The sequence below is a fragment of the Tiliqua scincoides genome, chromosome 2 (genome assembly GCF_035046505.1).
Source record: "Tiliqua scincoides isolate rTilSci1 chromosome 2, rTilSci1.hap2, whole genome shotgun sequence".
Taxonomy (NCBI): domain Eukaryota; kingdom Metazoa; phylum Chordata; class Lepidosauria; order Squamata; family Scincidae; genus Tiliqua; species Tiliqua scincoides.
The window spans coordinates 80944163-80967211 of NC_089822.1; the positions used below are offsets into that span (position 1 = coordinate 80944163).

A 23049-nucleotide genomic window follows, 5' to 3' on the forward strand; every position below is an offset into this window, starting at 1 on the left:
ACAATTAGCATATATGGAATGGAAATGTTGCCTTTCATATATTAAGATTATGGGTGGTTGCATGTGTTTCTCAAATGTGATGATCTCTACTGTAGGAAGAACGTTTCATCTGACTTTTGGCTATGTAGTTTTGTGCATGGTTTGTATTAATATCAAACTATGCTGTATTGTTTTGTGCTATTTCAGATCTATCCATGTTCTCTCCTCTCAGGTATGCAATATCAAATGGTGATTTGTAAGTGTGATTAAGCCTTGACAGGGCCAACACCATTGGGGAGATGTCACTTTGTCTCAAACATCATGGGTTATACCTAAAGTTAAATTGTAGATGGTTATTACTGACTAAACTTAGACTACAACTCCATGTTTTTTCAGTGATGATTATTAGATAGGGTTATTAGATTTTCAGTGATAGATGAAGATCAGATAGGTTTTTGTAGCTGTAAGTTGCTTTTATATGGTGGTCAGTTACCATTCTCTGATTTCCTGACATAACTTAATTTGTACCTTTACAGTGGGGATCCAGTGTATATCTGTGTTACAAGAAGTCTGTTCCAGCCTCTAATTCAATTGCATACAAAGCTGGTAAGTGATAATTTTATGAAAATAAAACTGCCACTTAACAATAGCAGAAATTTTTTTTACAATATATTAAATAATAATAATAATAATAATAACAACAACTAAGTATTTATATACCGCCTTTCTGGTCATTGGATTACTCCTCTGACTTATTCAAGGTGGTTTACATAGGCAGGTGTTTCTAAATCCCTCAAGGGGATTTTTACAATCATAGAGGTTCTCTCTTTCAAGAACCAACAACATTTCAGAATGGATCTTCCTAGTTTTGGTCTTACTTCTGGCCTCCACTTCTCCCAGGCAGGCTGAGCAGCTCCATCTCTCACATGGAGGGCAGCCAAGATGTTTCTTGCTCACACCAAGAGCAGGTGGAATCACTCAGCTGGGCTTGTCATCTGCTTCAAGGTCTCTCCATTCTCAGCTGTTCAGGGAGCTGCCGGTGTCCTCGAACTGGCGACCTTCTGTTGTTATCTTTGAGCTAATGGAGGCTCTACCCTCTAGACCAGGGGTGCTCAATAGGTGGATCGCGATCTACCGGTAGATCGCAAGGCAAAATGAGTAGATCGCGGAGCCCTGTCTCTCCAAACTGTTAATATGTCAGTTTCGTCTAGTGACTAGATGAAACTGACATATTTAGCTGACACTAAACTGACACTGAAACTGACACTTTAGCTGCTCTTCAGGCATGCAGCAACAAAACTGACGAAACTGACTAGACTCCAGCAGGGGCGCCATACATTAAAGGGGGTGTATGTCAGACGCTTCCTTCCCCCCTGGTAGATCTCCAGGCCTTGCTGGGTTTCAAAGTAGCTCTCGAGCCAAAAAAGTGTGAGCACCCCTGCTCTAGACCAAACCTCCTGCCCGGGATTGTATCCTAATTTGTTGCATGAACAGAAGACTGTTTCACCCAAGTATGAGAGAGCAGGCAGTTTATGCTAATTCTTTTCTCTTTCAGGAGTTCTGCATTTCATACTGCTCCAGAGGGTCCCCTGACTTTCAGGAGTAGATTTTCAAGTACCGCAAGGTCACAAAGAGATGGGGAAGTTCTCATGTAGGAACTTCCTTCTATGCATGCTAGGTTTAGGATACGAACCTGTGCCTGTTAACCAAGTCCATTTTGGAATTCTTTCATTTCAAAGAGCACCTTATATTCACCCAAGTTTAATTAAACAAAAACTTGAATTATTATTATTACTATTTTGCATCCTTCCCTTGAGGAGTTTAGGGCAGTGTGTATGGTACGCACCCTTCTTGTTTATCCTCAAAATTGTTCTTTTGAGATTCAGAAGTAATGTCAGGCTTAGAGCCACTTCAGTGAGTTGTATGGCTATGTAGGGGTTTGAACCCAGGTCTCCCCAAATTAAGTTGAAGTTTCATCCACTGTACTATGATGACTCTTGTCTCAATCAAAATGATATTGTACAGTGTTCTAAATTATTCAATTTTTATTAGGCTAAGTTATCTAATAGGCAAAAGCATGTTCTATAGTCTCCATATAGCATAAGGCAATCGAACACATCTTTGCATCTTTTCCTCCCCTCTTTTTAAAGGCTTAATATTCAGGTATCCAGAAGAGGATTATGAGTCATTCCCCTTGTCAGAATCTGTACCTCTATTCTGTCTTCCGATGGGAGCGACTATTGAGTGTTGGGACCCTCAAACTAAATATCCACTACCTGTGTTCTCAACATTTGTTCTGACTGCTTCATCTGCAGAAAAGGTAATTGAGCAATGTAGTATTTACGTATGTCACTGCAGGAATTTTCAGACTTGTTTTGCTTATTTATGAGTGTTCTTGTTTTTGTGAATTTTTGATCTACGTCATTTGATTGCTTCATATTTAACTAGCTTATACCTTGTGACAAAGTGGAAAACATTGCTGCACCTTAGTTTTCAAACACATTTTGTACTGTACTATTATCAGAGGGCGATGATATAAAATAGTGGGCTAACCACAACAGCTCCTGCTCTTAGGGCACCCAACAAGGAAGGCTTAGACTGTGACTGGCAGCTGGCATAATTGGTCTTTTGCATGGGTAGGCGGTTTGGCTGGATGAGGTTGTCTATTCTGTCCATCAGGACAAGATGACCAGTCTCCAGTTAGATGCAATGTGGCTGTAGCAGATGGCTACATGAGCTGAATGAAGGGCCTTGGTGGTCTGTGTTCTGCGGACCACAAGTTGTCTGTCCCAGAGCTTTGCTACTATCTCGGCCTCTTGGATCTAAGCAACTTTTGATTTACCCTGGTGGTTATGTTGAAAAATATATCTTAAGTGGGGGGCACAGGTAACACATAAATTGCATAGATTTGTAGCATATTAATGTATCTGGGAAGCACTGCATTTGGTACACAATTATTACTGTCAAGTGTTGGAAAGCTGAAATTAGGCCTTGGCAAGGTGGATGTGGGAAGAAATTAATAAACAGTATTAAAAATGAAGGATATATTAACAGCTAGATACAGCACTGTGTATTTAATCCTTCAGTGTGTCCCCCCACCCAATAAGTTTTTCTGTAAGGGCTAGCAACTTCTGAATTATCATATACTCTGGGCCATGTGTCAAATTCCATATTTTACCCTTCTATCTCGGTATGTATGTTTAGGAAAACAAGCCTTAAAATTCTGCAGCAAATTTTCCCAAGAGTTCAGGCTATTTCTCTGGTGACCATTGTTCATGATGCACATTGCTGCTGTGGTTTTCACACGATGCTATAGGTTGGAGGATCTTCATTTTTATTTTCTTGTCTTGAGTTTGAACATTGGTATTGCTATTAAAAAAATGAAATTCCTAGGATCTAAAACTCCTGAAACGCAATCTTAAGAATATCATGAGAAGATCAGGTTAAACTCATGTGACTCTGTTACTCTCAGCTGTTCAGATACTATGATAGAAAAGTTCTTTCAGAGGTGACAGTTGTTTAACCAGTCCATTAAATATTACCCCAAATGTATTGAAACCTGGAAGATGCTTAGTTTCTGGCTTTGGTACAGCTCATAGGCTAAATGAAATGGTACAGCTGTGGGATCTGCTATTCTGTATCCTTCACCACTCAGATTTGGCACATAGGTAGTATCAAATGTATGGGGCCCAAGCTATGAAAGCCCTTGAGGGACTTTGTAGCATTAGTGTCTTGCAATCTTATCTACACAGATCATCTATTCTCAACAGTCTTTTGGGGTTTGGAGAGTAAAAGAATGTCTTCCTTTTAAGGAAGCGGGGTAGTGTCCCTCTCTGTCTTTATTGCACGAAGAACCCATTTTTCCACTTCTACCCCTTTGCCTTGTCTCTAGGTGTATGGTGCTGCTATTCAGTTTTATGAACCTTATTCACGAGAGCTGCTGACGGAGAAGCAGCATATGCAACTGGGCCTCTTGACTGCTGTAGAGAGGAAAGTGGTTACCTCTAAATCCATAAATTCCAACAAGTGCATCTGTCTACTGTCACACTGGCCTTTCTTTGAAGCCTTCCGAAAATTCCTAATGTTCATCTACAAGCTTTCTGTGTCTGGACCACATCCTCTTCCAATTGAAAAGTAAGTAAGAGGTCTTCCAAGGCAGGACTTTATTTTCATACCTGTAGTTTCAAAAGCGAGTAATATGTTAATATGGCCATTCTAGTATTCTTGATGTTAATGTGTGATGTACTCTGTGAGGAGTTGCTACAAGTTTACATTGCCAGGCTGTTACAGTTGAAAAGGCATTCCACATGAGCAGGTGACCATATAGCAATGGAGATAACACAAAAATTAGGAGTGGTTCAAATTTTGGCTTCCATGCATATTAATATACAGATTAGCTGGGTAACTTGCTTAAAACCTGTGGTAATCGGGTGGGGAGGGTTTTTTAGTACCTCTCTCCTTTCCTCCAGCTGGCCCAGGCCAAGTTCAAAATAGATTCTGCGGCCACTAAGGGCGCAATCCTAACCCCTTATGTCAGTGCTTTCCAGCACTGGCATAGCTGTGCCAATGGGATGTATACTTTATCCTGCAGTTGGGTGTCACTCATGGAGGCCTCCGCAAAGTAAGGGAATGTTTGTTCCCTTACCTCAGAGCTGGAAAGCACTGACATAAGGGGTTAGGATTGCGAGAGGCAGGGTGGTGTAGTGGTTTGGGAGGTGGACTTAGACCTGGAAGATCCAGATTCAAATCCCCCCTCAGCCACAAAGCTTCCTGGGTGACCTTGGGCCAGTCACTTTCTCTCAGCCTCACCTGAGGGTTGTTGTGAGGACAAAAGGAGGGGAGCAGTTATGTACACCACCCCGAGCTCTTTGGAGAAAGGGCGGTATAAAAATGTGAAAAATAGGGGTTGTTGTGAGGACAAAAGGAGGGGAGCAGCTATGTACACCACCCTGAGCTCTTTGGAGAAAGGGTGGTATAAAAATGTGAAAAATAAATAATTGCGTCCTAAGAGCATGAAGCTAAACAAGACTGTCCTTGAAAGCTTCCTTCCCAGTTGTATAGAGAATTTTCTCAAAAACCAGTAGCATGTAGGCAAAGGTTTAGGAGGACTGGGGCAAGGTTCTGGCTGAGTTCAGCCAACCACAAGTAGAGTTAAAACGTAAAGAGTTTAATAAAACAAGCAGCCTTGAAAATGGCTTGGGCACTGGCACTGCCCAAGTGCAAATCTTGGCAAAATTAGAAGCAGGTGATTACAAGCAAACTTAAAAGCAAAGCAATTCCCTAATGTGTCTAAATATCATTGTTTCCTAATTGTCCAGTATCATTCTGAGCATTACAGCTCTCTGATTTCCAGGAAAGAAGGTGAGAACTCTTATCACTCACGCATACTTTCTCTGGGAGCCAAACTGGAACCCACAGAGATCCTTGGGCTTGACCTTAAGAAACCTAAGTTTGATTTTGTCTCTGTCTCTTCCTTCTGGATGTTTTTATGATGACTTAGGCACCCCTACCTCCCTTTAATCTGGTCAAGTGGGCTTGGATACTTTGTTAGTGGCACATGCCAATTTCAGCAGGTAGGCAGGCTAGGACCTTGGGGAATCCAAATTAAGAAGACAGGTAATACACAGAACAATCTGTCTGCTTTGCCATGCTGTCTTTCTGCAGTGTTGTTGATTACAAATCATAAATATAGGGCATGTGATGAAGCCAAGGTGAATACTTTAAGTCTCACTAATGTCTGGGAAGTTAAACCTATGCATAAACCTCTCTAATTGACACCAACCAGATTTAAAAGCATTTTTCACTTTGGCTAGACAGGGCTTCCCATTCAAACACCCATTATGGAGTCAAAGTAAATGATGATCTATTTGTCTTCTAATTTGCTTCTGTTTTTTTTCCCTTATAGCTACCCCCCACCCAAGTGTTTGGGTTTTCTTTAGGACACTTTCATTTATAACTATTCTTACCAGAGCTAGCCTATTGTACCCCTTTTGAGAGCCCCTGATCTAGAAACAGCAATGAAGGAAAACACGAATTTCATGTCATTAGTTTCTTTCTGTTACAGTTCATCAGGAGTTCAGTGATGCAGAATCTAGCACACACTGGCTTGTTAGCTTTTTTTGGTTTTATTTTGTTTGAAAAAAAAGGATGTATGAACATCTTTCTTGTGAGTGATTTTGTGTTTATGTTGGTATGCCAGTGAGATCTCAGCACAACTGATATTGAGTTTTTTTGCACTCTGGAAATGTGTAAGTGAAGACAGTGGTTGTCATTTTTGTGTAAATGGAGGTTTTTTACATCAATGGAGATTAGGTTGGAGATCCTCTCCAAGCAATGAAAATGTGAGCAAGCAATCAAAAGGCTGCCAATTTTTTGTCAGGTGTGACTGTCATTGCTTTCTCAGGGCAGTACAAGTGGAGTAGAAAGGAAGTAACATGTGTTAACAGTATAAATGTATTGAAATAAAACACGTCTGTTTTTTCCTTATAGACCCCAAAGTTCAGAACAAAGGAAAAAGTCTTACAGTGGTTCCAGAAGATACTTCTACTTTGTCTCCATCTTCAGAAAAAGGGAATTCCCTAATTACAAAGCAGCCAAAAAGAGAGCCCATCAATATGCTCATGCCATTTTCAACCCAGTACAGTAACAGTGAAAACTGAGAGCACTACAGGTTGGCCCTCATTATTTGTGGGTTTGGTACATGTGGATTTGAATATCCATGGGTTCCGAACCTGGGGGTTGGGCCACCTGTAGCCCTCTGAACCTTTCTGGAGCAAGGTTCTGGTCACGTTCAGAGGCTTGGGCCCCTAAAATCAGCTGATTCCAACTTCTGCAAATTCTGGAACTCCTGCAGATAATGAGGGTCGCCCTGTATTGTTGAAACTCAGGGATAGCAGTGCAGAATAAAGGATGTGGTGGGACTATTAAGGCTGCAATCCTGTATACACCTGTCCCAAAATAAGTTCCACTAAACCCGATGGGGCTTACTTCTGAGTAGACATGCTTAGGATTGTTTTGTAAAACTCGAACCACACATGTCTAGAAATAGATTTGATTTGAAAAATATGGAGTCTTGTGAATGATTATGACCAAGAGTTTTGAGGAAAGTGGATGAAGATTACTATAAGAACAGCCCCACTGGATCAGGCCATAGGCCCATCTAGTCCAGCTTCCTGCATCTCACAGCGGCCCACCAAATGCCCCAGGGAGTACATCAGATAACAGGAGACCTGCATCCTGGTGCCCTCCCTTGCATTGGCATTCTGACATTTCTAAAATCAGGAGGTTGCACATCCGCATCATGGCTTATAACCCATAATGGATTTTTCCTCCAGAAACTTGTCCAATCCCCTTTTAAAGGCATCCAGGCCAGATGCCGTCACCACATCCTGTGGCAAGCAGTTCCACAGAACGACCGCATGCTGAGTAAAGAAATACTTTCTTTTGTCTGTCCTAACCCGCCCAACACTCAATTTTAGTGGATGTCCCCTGGTTCCGGTATTATGTGAGAGTGTAAAGAACATCTCTCTATCCACTTTATCCTTCCCATGCATAATTTTGTATGTCTCAATCATGCCCCCCCTGAGGCGCCTCTTTTCTAGGCTGAAGAGGCCCGAATGCCATAGCCTTTCCTCGTAAGGAAGGTGCCCCAGCCCCGTAATCATCTTAGTCGCTCTCTTTTGCACCTTTTCCATTTCCACTATGTCTTTTTTTGAGATGTGGCGCCCAGAACTGGACACAATGCTCCAGGTGTGGCCTTACTATCGATTTGTACAACGGCATTATAATATTAGCCGTTTTGTTCTCAATACCTTTTCTAATAATCCCAAGCATAGAATTGACCTTCTTTACTGCTGCCGCACATTAGGTCGACACTTTCATCGACTTGTCCACCACCAGCCCAAGATCTCTCTCCTGATCTGTCACAGACAGCTCAGAACCCATCAGCCTATATCTAAAGTTTTGATTTTTTGCCCCAATGTGCATGACTTTACACTTAATTACATTGAAACGCAATGATTTGGATTTCTGCCGGTTTGGAGAGATCCTCCTGGAGCTCCACACAATCACTTCTGGTCTTCACCACTTGGAAAAGTTTGGTGTCGTCTGCAAACTTAGCCACTTCACTGCTCAACCCTGTCTCCAGGTCATTTATGAAGAGGTTGAAAAGCACCGGTCCCAGGACATACCGCTTTTCACCTCTCTCCACTGTGAAAATTGCCCATTGACACCCACTCTCTGTTTCCTGGTCTTCAACCAGTTCTCAGTCCATGAGAGGACCTGCCCTCTAATTCCCTGACTGGAGTTTTTTCAGTAGCCTTTGGTGAGGGACTGTGTCGAACGCCTTCTGAAAGTCCAGATATATAATGTCCATGAGTTCTCCTGCATCCACATGCCTGTTGACCTTTTCAAATAATTCTAAAAGGTTTGTGAGGCAAGACTTACCCTTACAGAAGCCATGCTGATTCTCCCTCAGCAAGGCTTGTTCGTCTGTGTGTTTTGAGATTCTATCTTTGATGAGGCATTCCACCATCTTACCCGGTATGGATGTTAGGCTGACCAGCCTATAGTTTCCCGGGTCCCCCCTCTTTCCCTTTTTAAAAATAGGCGTGACGTTTGCTATCCTACAATCCTCTGGCACCGTGGCCGTTTTGAGGAACAAGTTGCATATTTTAGTCAAGAGATCAGCAACTTCATTCTTTAATTCCTTAATAACTTTTGGGTGGATGCCATCTGTGCCCAGTGACTTATTGATCTTTAATTTATCAATGAGGTCTGAAACATCTCTTTCAACCTCTATCTGACTTAATTCCTCGGTCAGGAGAGGCTGTTCGGGCAGCGGTATTTGCCCAAGGTCTTCTGCCGTGAAGACAGATGCAAAGAACTCATTTAATTTCTCTGCCATCCCTAAGTCTCTTTTTATCTCCCCTTTCCCTCTCTCACCATCCAGAGGGCCAACCGCTTCTCTGGCGGGTTTCCTGCTTCTAACATATTTGAAGAAGCTTTTATTATTCCCCTTGCTGGCCATGTGTTCCTCATAGTCTCGCTTGGTCTCCCATATAACCTTCTTACATTTCTTTTGCAGCAGTTTATGTTCCTTTTTATTCTCTTCATTAGGGCAAGACTTCCATTTACAGAAGGAAGCTTCCTTGCCCTTTATGGCCTCTCTAACTTGGCTAGTTAGCCATGCGGGCACCCTCCTGGACTTAGTGGAACCCTTCTTCCTTTGTGGTATACACTTCCGCTGGGTCTCTGTTACTGTTGTTTTAAGCAGCCACCATGCACTCTGGAGAGATTGGATGCTTTTTACCTTCCCTTTCAACCTTCTTCTAACCAGCCTCCTCATTTGAGGGAAGTCCACTTGTCGGAAGTCAAGGGTTTTTGTGAGAGATTTGCCCGGTATTCTTCCCCCGACATGCATGTTGAAACGGATCACAGCATGATCACTGTTCCCCAACCGCTCCATAACATTGACATCTCTAACCAGGTCCTGAGTACCGCACAATATTAAATCCAGAGTCACCTGTCCTCTGGTGGGCATCTTCATCCATTTATCTAACGTATGCTGCCTTATACAATGCTTAGAATGAGCACCTACTCTGAATGGCATATCCTCTTCAAGCATCTCAGATAGAGGATTTTGCCAACTATCTGAAATATTTTAAAGTAGAGATGACTATAGGACCTTGTGCATAGAACACAGGTATTCTGCCACCAAGCTAAGGCTCTCTTTCCCCCTCCTCACCCCCAACACTTAATACAGGAAACTTCAAGCAGATCTTGAGCCTAGCATTAAATCCTCACATAAATGCTTTAAAGCATTAATACTTTCCTTGGAGAAGAGGAAATATCTTTCTCCCTTGGCCTCAGTGGTAGTCAGTGGGTAATCCTTAACACACAAGTGAATAATACCTAGGCTTTTATCCTCCAGATAGAATAGCAACCCTAGTTTATAGAACATTTGCTATAATTTTGATGGCTGTTGTACTGAAGGTTTATTCCATGAGAAGTTGGGATCCCCCCCCTTCCTGTGTGTGTTCATATTAAAAACCTACATTGCATTCCCTTGTGACATGAGAACAACACTTTAAACCTTGGAACAGAGGAGAGAGAATATTTATTTTTGTTGTTGCTGTAATTTTTATTTCCTTAGTTGGTTTAGACAGGAAGCAGCATAGTGCTGCTGATTTTTCACTTCAGCGCTGTGTTTACAGAAAAATGCCATGATGATTACTTCAAATAGATCCTTAAACTGTGAAATCTAAAGCTGGGAATGCAATTTTTACTAAGCTTACCTCACGTGTTCTTTGTTTCGGCAGAGTTGTTAAAATTCTTGACAAGGTGTTGTAGCTCTTATTGGAGTGCCAGATCCCATATCTCTTCCTCTCTCTTCCTACAAATATTTCCCTGATTAAGCAGGAATTTGGTATAATTTCTTGATTTCACTTTATAGGCCCTTTATCTGTACTTCCTTCTCAGATGTGCTAATTACTTTGCCACTTCTGAACAGCTGGGCACCTTTCAGACCTCATTTCCTGTTGGCTCTCACCCCTCTCACTTTTGTTCCAGATCAGTGGTTGGTTTGCAGATCCATGTGAGAAACAGACACGCTGAGCTAACAATTGCTCAGCATGTCTGTCCTTCACTTGGGTTTGTGAACCAGCCACTGATCTGGAACAAACGTGAGAAAGATGAGGACCAACTCGAAATGAAATGAGGTCTGAAAGGTGCCCAGCTGTTCAAAAGAATGCCACACTACAGCATGGGGGGAAGGGCCACAGCTGATGTATCTGATGAATACTGCATGATGGTTAATTTCATTTTTTCTATAATGTGCTTTAATTAACACGGAAGCAGAATAAAAACAAGTTGTCAGTATCTTCCAAGAGCTTGGATATTGTGACTCCCTGATTTTTCAAACTTGTTTTGTATTAGTTGTAAGCTACCTTGGAGAATATTTTTGAAAGGTGAAGAATAAAATTTCTAAATTTTATGTAATTCATTATGGAGATGCTGAGCTTTTGGCACTGAAGTCTATCAACTTCAGTGGTTCTGGTCATTATAAAAGGGAATGTGTTGATTGAAACGGGCATTTCTTGTTTCAACTTCAAAAGCTAATATAAAATTGTGATTGTTTTAATAATTTGGCTAATGACTCTATAGATTTATATACATATTATCTTTAAAAAACTACTCTTTGGAAACCAATGACAAAAAAATAGTTTGAGCGTAAGTTTAAGTTCAATGTTGTTCATTCTGACATGAATTTTATTTTCTGCAATTGTCTTTTAGGCACATATCCCACTTTATGCACAGCATACCTTTTCCTTCTCCTCAAAGACCAAGAATTCTTGTTCAGGTAAGTGAAATTTCTGATATAAGCTAATGGGTATACCTGTTTTCCAGTGCGATATCTGCTGCTACTTTCATGTTTATTTATTAAACACATGTGCTTATTTTTCTTTTTATCACTTCTACACCAAGATGCCCCAGATGTATGATAGTGAGGGTCAATTAGAAGTTTCTACAGTTTCCCTTTTCATATTGGTGGACAATACAGTACTTTCAGAATATCGGAATGTTTTCCATGTACCAATGAACTCTTTCAGCATTTCATTGGTACTCAACAGAAAGTTGGTATAGCTTCATTACTTAGTGACCAGTGAATCAGGAATTCTTCAGTTCCATATCTATCATTACTGGCTGGTCTTCGGCAAGGCCTACCCTCCCTTTCTTAGCCTCAGCTCCCTCATTGCTAAAAGGAGATAGTAGTACTGTGAGCCATGGTACAGGATTATTGAAAGGATGGTTCAGATAATGTATGTGAAGTGCTTGAAACATGATGGTGAGATCTAGGAAATGCTGATTATTCTGTGTTGGTAGTTACTTTGGCCTCTGTGTTGCTGAATCATTGTATTCCATGTAATGGTCATCTCAGTAACCAGTTTGGGGCTTAATGACCTTCCTGGATTCTGTCCCTGATAATGTTATTCATGATACTCACTTCATCCCTTTCTGCTTTGACAAATGCTTGAGAAGAATGAGAAGAAGTATGTGTACAGATCGATATCTGCTCTAACTCTTCTCTTAAACCAGTAAGTGAGCCCCAATGACTAAACAGCTCTGGATTATTCATACACCAGGGTATATATATATATAGAGCATAATTACAATAGTTCCCTTAAAATCAAACTTAATTGCTTGCATTTTATTATTAGTTACCAAGTTGCTTATTAATTCAACCTTAATGTGTGGGGCCACCAATGTGGCTAGTCCCACTTGAGGACGACCTCTAGGACTAGTCTTATAGGCTGGGCAAGAGAATACCTGGAATCCCTGAACATACAAAGGTTGTTGTGACCATGTTTCTTGTAAGAAAATGAGCTCAAAGTTGGTAAAGTATTTCAATAGGTTCCTATCCAAATAATGTTGGTTTTTGTTATTTTCAGCTTTCTGCACATGATGCGTTAATACTGTCTCAACCAGTCTCTACACCCTTGCCACTCAGGTAATATCGTCACTATGTTAAAGATGACAGTCTGATACAGTTTGACAATACAGTATGCTTCCTTTACATTCCTGAATAATGAGCAGTATGTTTGTCGGAGCAAAGTTTAAAGAAGCACAATAGTTTTATGTATAATCTAGATACAGTAGATGATGGGAAAGGTGTACTATCCTTTTTGTATCTGAAGGCCTACGAAAGCTGTAGTAATTTGTTTGAATAAATGAGAACTGGTTTCCTTCATTATGAGAGATGCATTTCTGGTATAGATATTGCAAATGCATTTTGGAGCATGATGAAAGAGCTTGTAATATTTAGTGAATGAAATCTTAAACATCATAAAATGTTAGCCTGGAAACTGCATTGTCTGACGGTTTTCAAAATGAGAAATAATTGAAGATCCAAAACTCTTCTCAATTATGATCTACTCTATAGCAGAATTTAAGCATAAGGCTTCTTTCAGGAATGGATGTGAATTGCAGAGAGAGCTTTTTCTCATCTTTCAATGGGGATTTGGAGAGAAGCAAATGAAGAGTCTACTGCTAATCAGACACTTTGGAAAAGTCACAAGTAGTGTGTGGCATTTTGCCAGGCAGTCAGCAACCACAACTTGTGAGCCAAATATGCTCATAGCTTAATGCTTGCACTGACAAAAGTGTAGGAAGGGTGGTGTGTGTGTATTTAGTATAGGTTGGTGACGTTTTAGCTGGACAGCTTTCCCTGCTTGTCTTGCTTAGGATGCCGATGCTACAGGGCAACCATAGGTTTCCCCTGCCACAGATGCTGGTGGAGATATCATAGGGTTGCTTGCATCTGTGTCCAACAGGTTGATCTTCAGCGTTAACTGTTAAAACTATGCATAATGTAGCATAGTGTAGCATTTGAACCTTCTGAACTTCTTTTTCTAGTGGAGCTAACTTCAGCACTTTGCTAATGAACCTTGGACCAGAGAACTGTGCTACTATGCTGCTCTTTGTGCTGCTGGAAGGCAAGATCTTACTACACTCTCTCCGACCAGCTGTGCTGACTGGAGTTGCTGAAGCTGTGGTCGCTGTAAGTATTCTGTGATCTCTTAACATGAACCAGTAATATTTCAGCAGAATCTGTAGCATTCTTTCTAAGTTCATCAGATGTTCCCATTCTGTTTGTGGCCACTCGTTCTGGCCTCAGTGTTTTTCTGTTTCATTTTGGCTACAAGCTTTGCAAGTACTGTAAATTTCCAGTGCCTTGGAAGTCTCTGTCGTCTTGCCTCCATCTTTGAGAATTTCATGTGACAGTTTTTCAATCTGCTTCTATCAGACTATAGCATTGATCATAATAACTTGGAAGAAAATGGGAAGAGCTGGGTAGTAGTAGCAATTCTTATTACAGGGGATTGGTGGGGCACACCTGGTAAAATGGCTTAACTTTGCTCTGTTAAATAGAAATCTCCCATTGCCTTGCCAAGGATTTTATATTGAGATAACCAAAGCAATTTCAGTGTTTAAACCCCTCCAAGACAATGACATCAGGCAAGTGTTGCTTTTTATTGTTGGAATTTTTTTAGTAGATAGAGGTGGAGGAATATAGCAGATTTGCAAACTATATAATATTGAGGACTTTGGACAATGATACAAATTGAAATGATAAATTTTGAAATCCTATCTCTTCAGCTTGCGCTCTCTCTCTCTCTCTCTCTCTCTCTCTCTCTCTCTCTCTCTCTCTCATATCAATAACAAGCTTAAAACAAGCAGTCTTTAGTTAGTAGGATCTCTTATGAGGTAGAGTCCTTGAAAATGATTGCTTGTTAACATAGTCATTAAAACATATGCATGATATTGTTTTTTAAGAATTAAAATTCTGTGCATAATGCCTGGTGCTTAGGAAGGAGAAAGAAGCTGTATAACCATTCACAGGTTTCTGCATGCAGGGCTGTTACAATTTTAAGAGTGCAGATAAATTAATACTGAAATTAACATTATAGGGTTCATGGAATCTTGCTTATCAGATCATAGTGTAGGTATAAGAGGAATATAATTGCTTGAATCAGAATATGTGCAAGTCACCTTAAATATTTTTGACACATTTTCTTTATTTCTTTTTTTCCTAAGGAAACCTAATGAAGTGTGGCTCCTCTATCATTACCTTTAATAAATTACACATAAAAATGATAGCAATAAGAGATTATCTTTCCACTGTCCTTTCACTCTTTTGTATGTCTGTACTTCAGATTATAAACCTGTAGGCAGGATTCAGCATTCCATAATTGTTCTACAGCAGACAATTTCAAGTATTTTCTAAATATTTTGTAGGCGGATTTTCTTATAAGACTTCTCTACTTCTGGTGTGTGTACAAATTTTCCAGCACAGTTCGCTATTTCTTCACTGTTGGCTGTTGCAGAGATGGAAAAATATTTCTGCATAGTGGACTTGCAGGAGCATCATTTTTAAAAGTAGAAAACTTTCTTTGCAGAGCATTGAGTCTGTGGTCATATAATAGTAGTGGTGGTCCTACTTTGCTGATCCACTTTCACAAGCATTAATTTGTTATGCAGTTTTCTGTTGTCTTGTTAATATATGGGTTTCATTTCGTTTTTCCTTCAGATGATCTTTCCATTTCAGTGGCAGTGTCCCTACATCCCCCTCTGTCCTTTGTCTTTGGCAACGGTGCTCAGTGCTCCTGTCCCATTTATAGTTGGAGTTGACTCACGGTACTTTGATCTGTATAACCCACCAGAGGATGTTGTTTGCATTGACTTAGACACAAACATGGTGTACATGTAAGTTATTTTTTGTTACGTTTTTGTTTATAACCTCTGTTTTCATGTGCATGTGTTCTGAAGATGTTAATGTCAATTTGTATGTATTTTACTCATGTTATCTCATACCTGGGACTTATAGTAGATCAATAGACCATTAGGCTTATGTAAAGTCTTACTTTTACATACTGAGCTGTCCATGTTCGTGTTTGCTTTCTCTACAACTGTAGCTCCTTGCACTGTTCCTGCTGTTTTGGAACTAGTCAGATGCCATGGGGGACTAGTGTGTTTTCATGGTGGGGTGAGGTGTAGAGCTTCAGAAGCCCTGGTGCCTTGTGTTTTTGCAGCTTTATGCATGTCCCTCTGGATCCTGGCTTTTGAATGTCCAGTAAAACTTACATTTGGTGGCAGGTATGCTCAAAAAATATAGCCAATGAAAACTTGAGCTGTGACACCAAAAGCGAATAGGAAGGTCGTGATGCTTTTGGAAGAACAGACCTTGTAAGAATGGGAAATGTAAGAGTGAAATTCTACTGGAAAAAAGCTCCTTTACATTGCAATTCTGTATATGTCTGCTCAGAAAGATTAAATTCAACAGGACTTAACTCCCAGGGATGCATGTATAGAACTGCAGCCCCATTGTCTCAGCCACAATTGTCTGTGGCCCTTTCTTTTGTAGTTGATATGTTCAGAAGGACTAACCTCTTCTGAACTGTGCAGATGTTAATCTACCCTCCCATCTGTCAAAAGGGCGAAACCACCGCAGACACTCGCCTATAAGTCGACCCCACAGATAAGTCGAGGGCAGGTTTTGAACCAACAATCATGGAATTTTCTATGACCTTCACCTCAGATAAGTCGGGGGTTAAACTTAGGGGGGTGTCTGACTATAGTTTTGTCTGATTTTACCTGAGGCCAGATCCTGAAAAATAACCTACCACTAATTGTTACCTAAGAACTGTAGTCTCTGATTTATTAAAAACATAGTAAAAGATCATAAGATACATTTTTATTCTTTTTTAAATTCTGATCTTCACCACCTTTTTGTAAACACTATCAGAGTAAGTGCACTGTAAACTATATACCAGTAAAACAGTGGTTCCCAACTTGGTATTCACGTAGTCCCAGGGACACTCAACAGGACCTTTAGGGGTACTTGAAAAAGAATGGCAGAAAAAGGCAGGCTGTGCTCCAGAATGCCTTGCAAGGACCAGCAAGGCAGGAAGGGAGGTAGCTAGTTGGCCGTGAAAGCCCCACCAATAGCTAGTTTTTGGTCATCAGTTCACGTGTGAACCAGTGATTGAAAACCAGCACAGTAAAAAAACTGAAACATAATATGGAAAGTGATCAATCACCCAGAATTTCTCAGCACACTTCTGGTGCAAAACAGTGCAAAGGCAGAGTCTTCTGTTCCTCAAACAGATAAAAAGAGAAAACACTGTGATGAATACATGAAGTCTGGGTTTTCATAGAGAGGAGATGAGGGCTTGTATTATTACAAACATTTTGCTAATATGAAGGGTACCATTTATTATTGCCAAAGGATATGCAAGTAAAAAAGGTTGGGAACCACTGCAGGAGATCCATGAATCAAATCCACCTTTAAGATGGACATGAGGAGAACCATGAATCATAACACCTTTAAGGTGTCTGGTGTGTTAAGCCAGAAGTTCTACATACAACATACAACCCATAACACATAATTAAGAGTGTGCAATTCAATTCACAGCAGAGAGATGAGATATTTGCAACCCTTTTTACTCAGAAGTAGACCCACTGCTTTCCATGGGTGTTATTCTTAAGTAATGGTGCACTGAATTGTAGCCTGGGAAGGAGGGTCCCATCCTGGTGTTTCCAAAAACAGACCTGCTTTGCAAGCATTTGCCAAGCAGAACCAGGCTGCAGCAGAAGGAAGGAGAATGAAAGGTTAACTTTGGCTACAATGTCCCTGGAAAGCAACTATAGCAACTAAGGAGGTGCCTGCCTGAGCTAAGCAAGAGCTCAGCTGAGAAACTTTTCAGAGTTGAAAGGCTCTGCCATCTGATTGACCCAGAGATCAGGTGAAGTGAGAATTGGAGCTTCATTACTTGGCAAAAATTTCATGTACTATACGTGAGTATCTACGGTAGTTGTGAAGAAAGATAATTGAAATGCGAACGATGACAAGTATTACTGTTTCTTTTGCAATTGTGTATAAGATGGCAAAGCGTACATTTCTTGAACAAATATTGTGATTTCACAAATAACTTTTGAATAGCTTGATATGACAGTGAATATGAAAAAGAAAATTCCTTAATAAATATGATCATTGGTTGGGTTCATTTAAATAGGAGTTTGTCTTACTTTTTTTTACAGCCAGCATCCTTTTTCATATGGCGTGTTTCCTGCTGGTTGGGGCCCGTTCATTTATTGCTTGGCCCCACAATTCAGCTGTAGGTTAGATCAGGAGTGGGCCTTCAAGTTATGCACTCCCTCCCTAATATTATAAAGAGAACCATTTGTTGTGTATTGGTTTGTTTCTTCTCTCGTCTCAGCATGCCAAACTTCTGCATGAAGAAATCAGATTATTTTAACATAGTGGTTCAGTAACGCCATTAGAAAATACTTTCTGCAATTCTGAAGGCAAGAGAATTTGAAATTAAAACCAAATTTTGTCATAGAAGAATCACAGGATTAGTAGAAGTACAGGACTACAAGGAGGCTTCCAAGATAGTACATTGGTCTTCAACCTTTTTTGTTCCATGTCCCCAATAAATACATAAATAAATACAGATGAGACTGGGGACCCACCGTCAGTGTGCCCTCTCCTGGGACCCTATCATCCCATCCCAGACCCCGTCACCGCCTACTGTTCCATAATGCCCTCCTAGCACTGTTCACTGTAACCAAATATTCTTATTGGAGAGAGCAGAAAAAGTTACTATGAAGCCTGGCACTAGTGAAAGCCACTAGTGAAAGTGGCACAATTGCTAAAATCCTGAGCAGGACTGGGACACAATTTCCTGGTATCTGAATTGGGGGTACACCAGATGTCTTCCCCTTTAGCCTAGTGGTGCTGTAATCCAGTGTTCTTCAACCTTTTTCATTCCTATAAATTGCCTTATGGCTTCACGACAGAGGCTTCACAACCTCATTGGGGTCCTGACCCCAAGGTTGAAGAACTGAGATAGGACATACAGCATCAAAGCTTTGCAAGATTGCATGATAAAAATTACAAGATCTGCCAATGTTGGCATATGATTTTAAGTTTCATGTTGTTTAATAGCATTTCCACAATGTCAGCATCTCCCCTTTTCTGTATTTAACTTCCCATGTTTGTGTCATATTTCATACAATAACAGGATAATCAATTAAAAAATAAGTAGGATAATATCATTGTAAAACTACAGGTGGCAGAGTAGCCAGTTGTGATACTAGAAAAGTCTTTTTTTTTGTTTCATACACAGTTTGCTAAGCAGAAATAAGTTAAAAATCACAACAGCCTAGATTCCAAGTCAAGCATGATCTCACTTATACTAAACAGTACACATAATGTTTTATAGCAGTGGTTCTCAAACTTATAGCACTGGAACCCACTTTTTAGAATGACAGTCTGTCACAATCCACAGGAAGTGATGTCATTAACCTGGAAGTGATTTCATGGCCGGATGTGACATAATCAAACAGGAAAATTTTTAACATCCCCTCACAATAAAATCAAATCAAGTAAAATAAGTATAAGTTTCAAACTTTATTTAAAAGAAAGAAGAACCCTACTAACTCACCCAAGTAGTTGCTGATCTGTTTTTAAAAAATTCTCCAAATATCCTAAAGGCTGCAATCCTATCCACACTTACTCAGGAGTAAGCTCTGTTGGTTGTCATTCTTAAAAGCATATACAGAGTAGCCTGTTAAAAGTACGAATCTGTAACATTTTCCCAGATACAGTCACATAACATAGTAGCATCAAGTCTAATATATCGAAATAAAATACACATAGAGATAAATGGGGCTGAAATTGGCTCCTGACCCACCAAGTGGGTTCCAACCCACAGTTTGAGGAATGCTATTTTATAGTGTTTTGGATTTATGCTGTGTTTTACAAATTGCTTTAGTGAACTTTTTGTTTTTGTTTAGTTTGATTTGAAATAAGTTTCCTTGTCAGAGGAAGAACCATCTTGCCCATCAGGAAAGAGTGCATTTCTCTTCTGATTCTCACTTGATTCTGCCTGTTTTGAAGAGAGTTGTGCCATTTTGTGTGTGTTGCTGCTTTTCTGAGGCTTTCTTTGAAACATTATTGGCCTACTCCTTGATGTAGATCTAGGAAATTCTCCGGTTATTTGTAGTGAGATCATACAAACTTTAATAGAGAGCATTGTGGAAGCAGGCCTAACTTGTTTTCTGTCTCTTACTCCACTGTTATGGCTTGGCTAACAGTGGCACAGGGGAGTTTGCAGGCATAGGCTTCCTCTGGCTGCCATTCCTCTGCTTACCATTGGCTTACTTGAAGAAGGAAATGGAAAATCCTGAACCACATAGCTACATGCTAATGTTAGGGTGATAGGGGACTGAAATAATTAGAATTTAAAAGTTTAATTACCTGTACACATTCAGTAACAATTAAATCTACGACCTTACTGCACTGAGAGAAAACTTACTGTATGGCCCTTAGTCTCAGCCATCTTTAGGAGAAGGGAGAGAGGGAAATAATGACTAACAGGACCCTTTGTATTTGCTTGTAACAGGCATACTATTTTGTGAATATACTATACTAAGTGCTTTCATCTTAAACTATTGCAGAACAATTTTTCTGTGAAAGGAAATTCTATAAAACAACAATGTATGTATTTGTTTTGCCATAAGTCTGTATTTGATGTGCTTAAGACTTGTAATCAAAAGAAAAACCATACTACTCCCACTAGTACAACAACAAAAAATTTTATGGGTTGATGATGATTCTTTTAGTAGAACATTCACAAAAAGTCTCTAAGTGGAGCATAACAATGCATTGTTCTGCAGTTTATGAGAAGGAAATGAGAGTAGGGTAGGTGGTAGTGAGGAGGGTTGCCTAGTGGTACTTCGGAATTTCTGTGAACCATTTTTACCTTTAGGCGCCCATTTTGCATACATGAAATAATGTGTTTTCACAGGTATCCCTATGTCAGAGGTTCTCAAACGGGCATCGCAACGCCCTAGCTTGAGGACCTCTGCCTTTAAGGGACAAGGAGAGGGCTACAGCGATCCAATCCCCAGGATCTCACTGCTGTTGGGGGCGGACAGGGGCTTTCTTTTACTTACACAATGCCGCACCAGGCTTTTGGGGGTACCAGGAGCCCTGTGGAAGCCATCGCAGGGCTCCCCAAGCTGTGGAGAATGTGAAAATGATTGCAACCCACTTCTGGTTTCACAATTGCAAACTGAAAGTAGGTCGCGATAGTTATTTTCACATTCTTCACTGCTTGGGGAGCCCTGCAAGGGTTTCCATGGGGCTCCCCGCACCCCTGGGAGCCTGCTGCTGCATCATGTAAGTAAAAGAAAGCCCCTGGCACCCCTGACAGCAGTGCAATCCTGGGGATTGCGTTGCTGCATTTGCTCCTCCTTTGCCTAGACTTAGGTCAGGAGTTTTACTCCCATGAAGTTTGAGAACCCCTGCCCTATGTGGAAATTATCCTGTGGGTAATCGCCAAAATCAGTTCTTAGGTACAAAACATGAACAGTAGGAAGTACAGATTGAATACAAGGAAATCTCTAATGATTTCATCTCGTGAAGTGTAGTCTACAAAACCTTATGTGGAAATAATTAGTCTTATAAGAACCTTTGCTTTATTTGCCGTTGCAGACTAACATGTTCATCTATCTGGATCTGGAAGTTGTTACTATATCACTTATAAAGTAAAAATAGTTGAATTATATTGAAGAGGAAAGATAACACTTGTCAGAAAAGTGAAGCACTGTCTCAGATATGACACTGCTACAAATTGCTGAGCTGTTACAAGCAGGCATCCTCTTCGTTGTCTACTTTCACTTGTTTTTAAAATCCATTAACACAAGTGACAATGAAAAACATGGTGATTGGGGTGACAGGTCAATTTTGCTCAATCTAGATTTCTTTGTTATGTGTAGAATAAAATTGCTGATTGGTTTGTTTGCAGAGTTCTCTGAATATATCTCTGAATCAGAAGACAGCAGTGATTGGTATACTAGCCCTGATCTGTTTTTGTAGATGTCCTCCGACAATTTTCCTTGACACACCAGTTTCCAAAATAGAAGTGATGCATATGCTGCCTCCTTTGAAGTTACTGTCTCAGACAATGTAATCAATTCGCTTCTTAAAAGATGATTCACATACAGTGTATATATAGTAGTAGATAATATCTTTTAGGAAGTTATTGAAAACCACATAATGTTGTTCATTTACCAAATATATTTAAAACTTACCAAGAGAAAGAGAGCAAGGTATCAGAGGCAAGTTTTAAAGCAACACTAAAAGCATAAAAAGAGCCCCGCTGAATCAGGCCAATCTAGTCCAGGTTGTTTTATCTCATAGTGGCCCACCAGATGCCTACATCCTGGTGCCACTGCCATGTATCTGGCATTCTGAGATAGCCTACTTCTAAAATCAAGAGGTTCACATACCCATCATGGCTTGTAACCTATGATGGACATTTCCTCTAGAAATCTGTCCATTCCCCTTTTAAAGCCATATAGATAGGTGCCATCCCCACATTCTGTAGCAAGGAGTTCCACAGACTAATCACATACTGGGTAAAGAAATATTTTCTTTTGTCTGTTCTAACTCTCCAGACACTCAATTTTAGTGGATGTACCCTGGTTCTGGGGTTGTGTGAGAAGGAAAAGGACATCCCTCTATCCACTCTCTCCCCTGCATAATTTTGTATGTTTCAATCTTGTGGAAACAGGCACCTTTTTTCTAGACTGAAGAGCCCCAAACGCTGTAGCCTTTCCTCATAAGGGAGGTGCCCCAGCCCAGTAATCATTTTGGTTGTTCTCTTCTGCACCTTTTCCATTTCCACTATATCCTTTTTGAGATGTGGCAATCAAAACTGGATAAAATACTCCACGTGTGACTGAACCATCTATTTGTACAAAGGCATTATAATATTGGCCATTTTATTCTCAATCCTTTTTTTAATGATCCCAAGATGGAATTAGCATGGAAGCAACTATAGGTAAGGCATGAGTTATTTACCTTAGAGATACCTGCTACAAAAGCACATCTATCGACATTCTTCTAAAAATGAACCATGATGGGATACGGTGTGCTTCCAGTAGAAGGCCATTCCACAATCCACCAGTAGTGGACCACCACTACTGAAAAGACTCTATTTCTTATACTTACTTTAAAAGTTAAAAACGGCATCTTGAATTGAACCCAGAAGTGAATTGGCAGTTGAAGAAGTTTATGTAGGATTTGATCTGTTGGCCCCAGACAGAACCCTGGCTGCTATATTCTGGACCAACTGAAATTTTCAGACTGTATTCAAGGGTAGTCCCAAATAAAGCATACTGAAGTAACTGGTTTGGAAGTGACTAAGGTTTGAATGTCTGTGGCCTGGTTAGATTTATTTAATGCATTTATACCTTGCTTTTTAGGTTCCCAAGGTGGCTAACAAAATACACAATCAAAGTATGAAAACAAATGTTAAAATGATTAACAATAAAACCTCAAAAGCAACGATATAGTGAGTGGCAAAAACCAACCGAGTAGCAATAAGCAGTAAAACAATAAAAGGCAATAAGAACAGCAATAAAAAAGGCACTCATAAAAGATGACAATGAAAAGTAGCAAATAAGCAGTAGGAAAAATAGAACACCCAATCATTATAA

At 40.2% G+C, this 23049-nt stretch overlaps 1 protein-coding gene across 1 annotated transcript in view; it reads left to right on the plus strand.

The window, feature by feature from the left end:
* The window catches only part of DENND4C (DENN domain containing 4C), an 80772-nt gene that overhangs the window by 22677 nt on the left and 35046 nt on the right, over positions 1 to 23049 (plus strand). The window contains exons 4-10 of the mRNA XM_066613265.1: positions 516 to 585; positions 2130 to 2299; positions 3872 to 4113; positions 11272 to 11338; positions 12429 to 12487; positions 13393 to 13537; positions 15068 to 15243. Coding sequence (XP_066469362.1) covers positions 516 to 585; positions 2130 to 2299; positions 3872 to 4113; positions 11272 to 11338; positions 12429 to 12487; positions 13393 to 13537; positions 15068 to 15243 — 929 coding nt within the window. The remainder of the gene's footprint in view (positions 1 to 515; positions 586 to 2129; positions 2300 to 3871; positions 4114 to 11271; positions 11339 to 12428; positions 12488 to 13392; positions 13538 to 15067; positions 15244 to 23049) is intronic.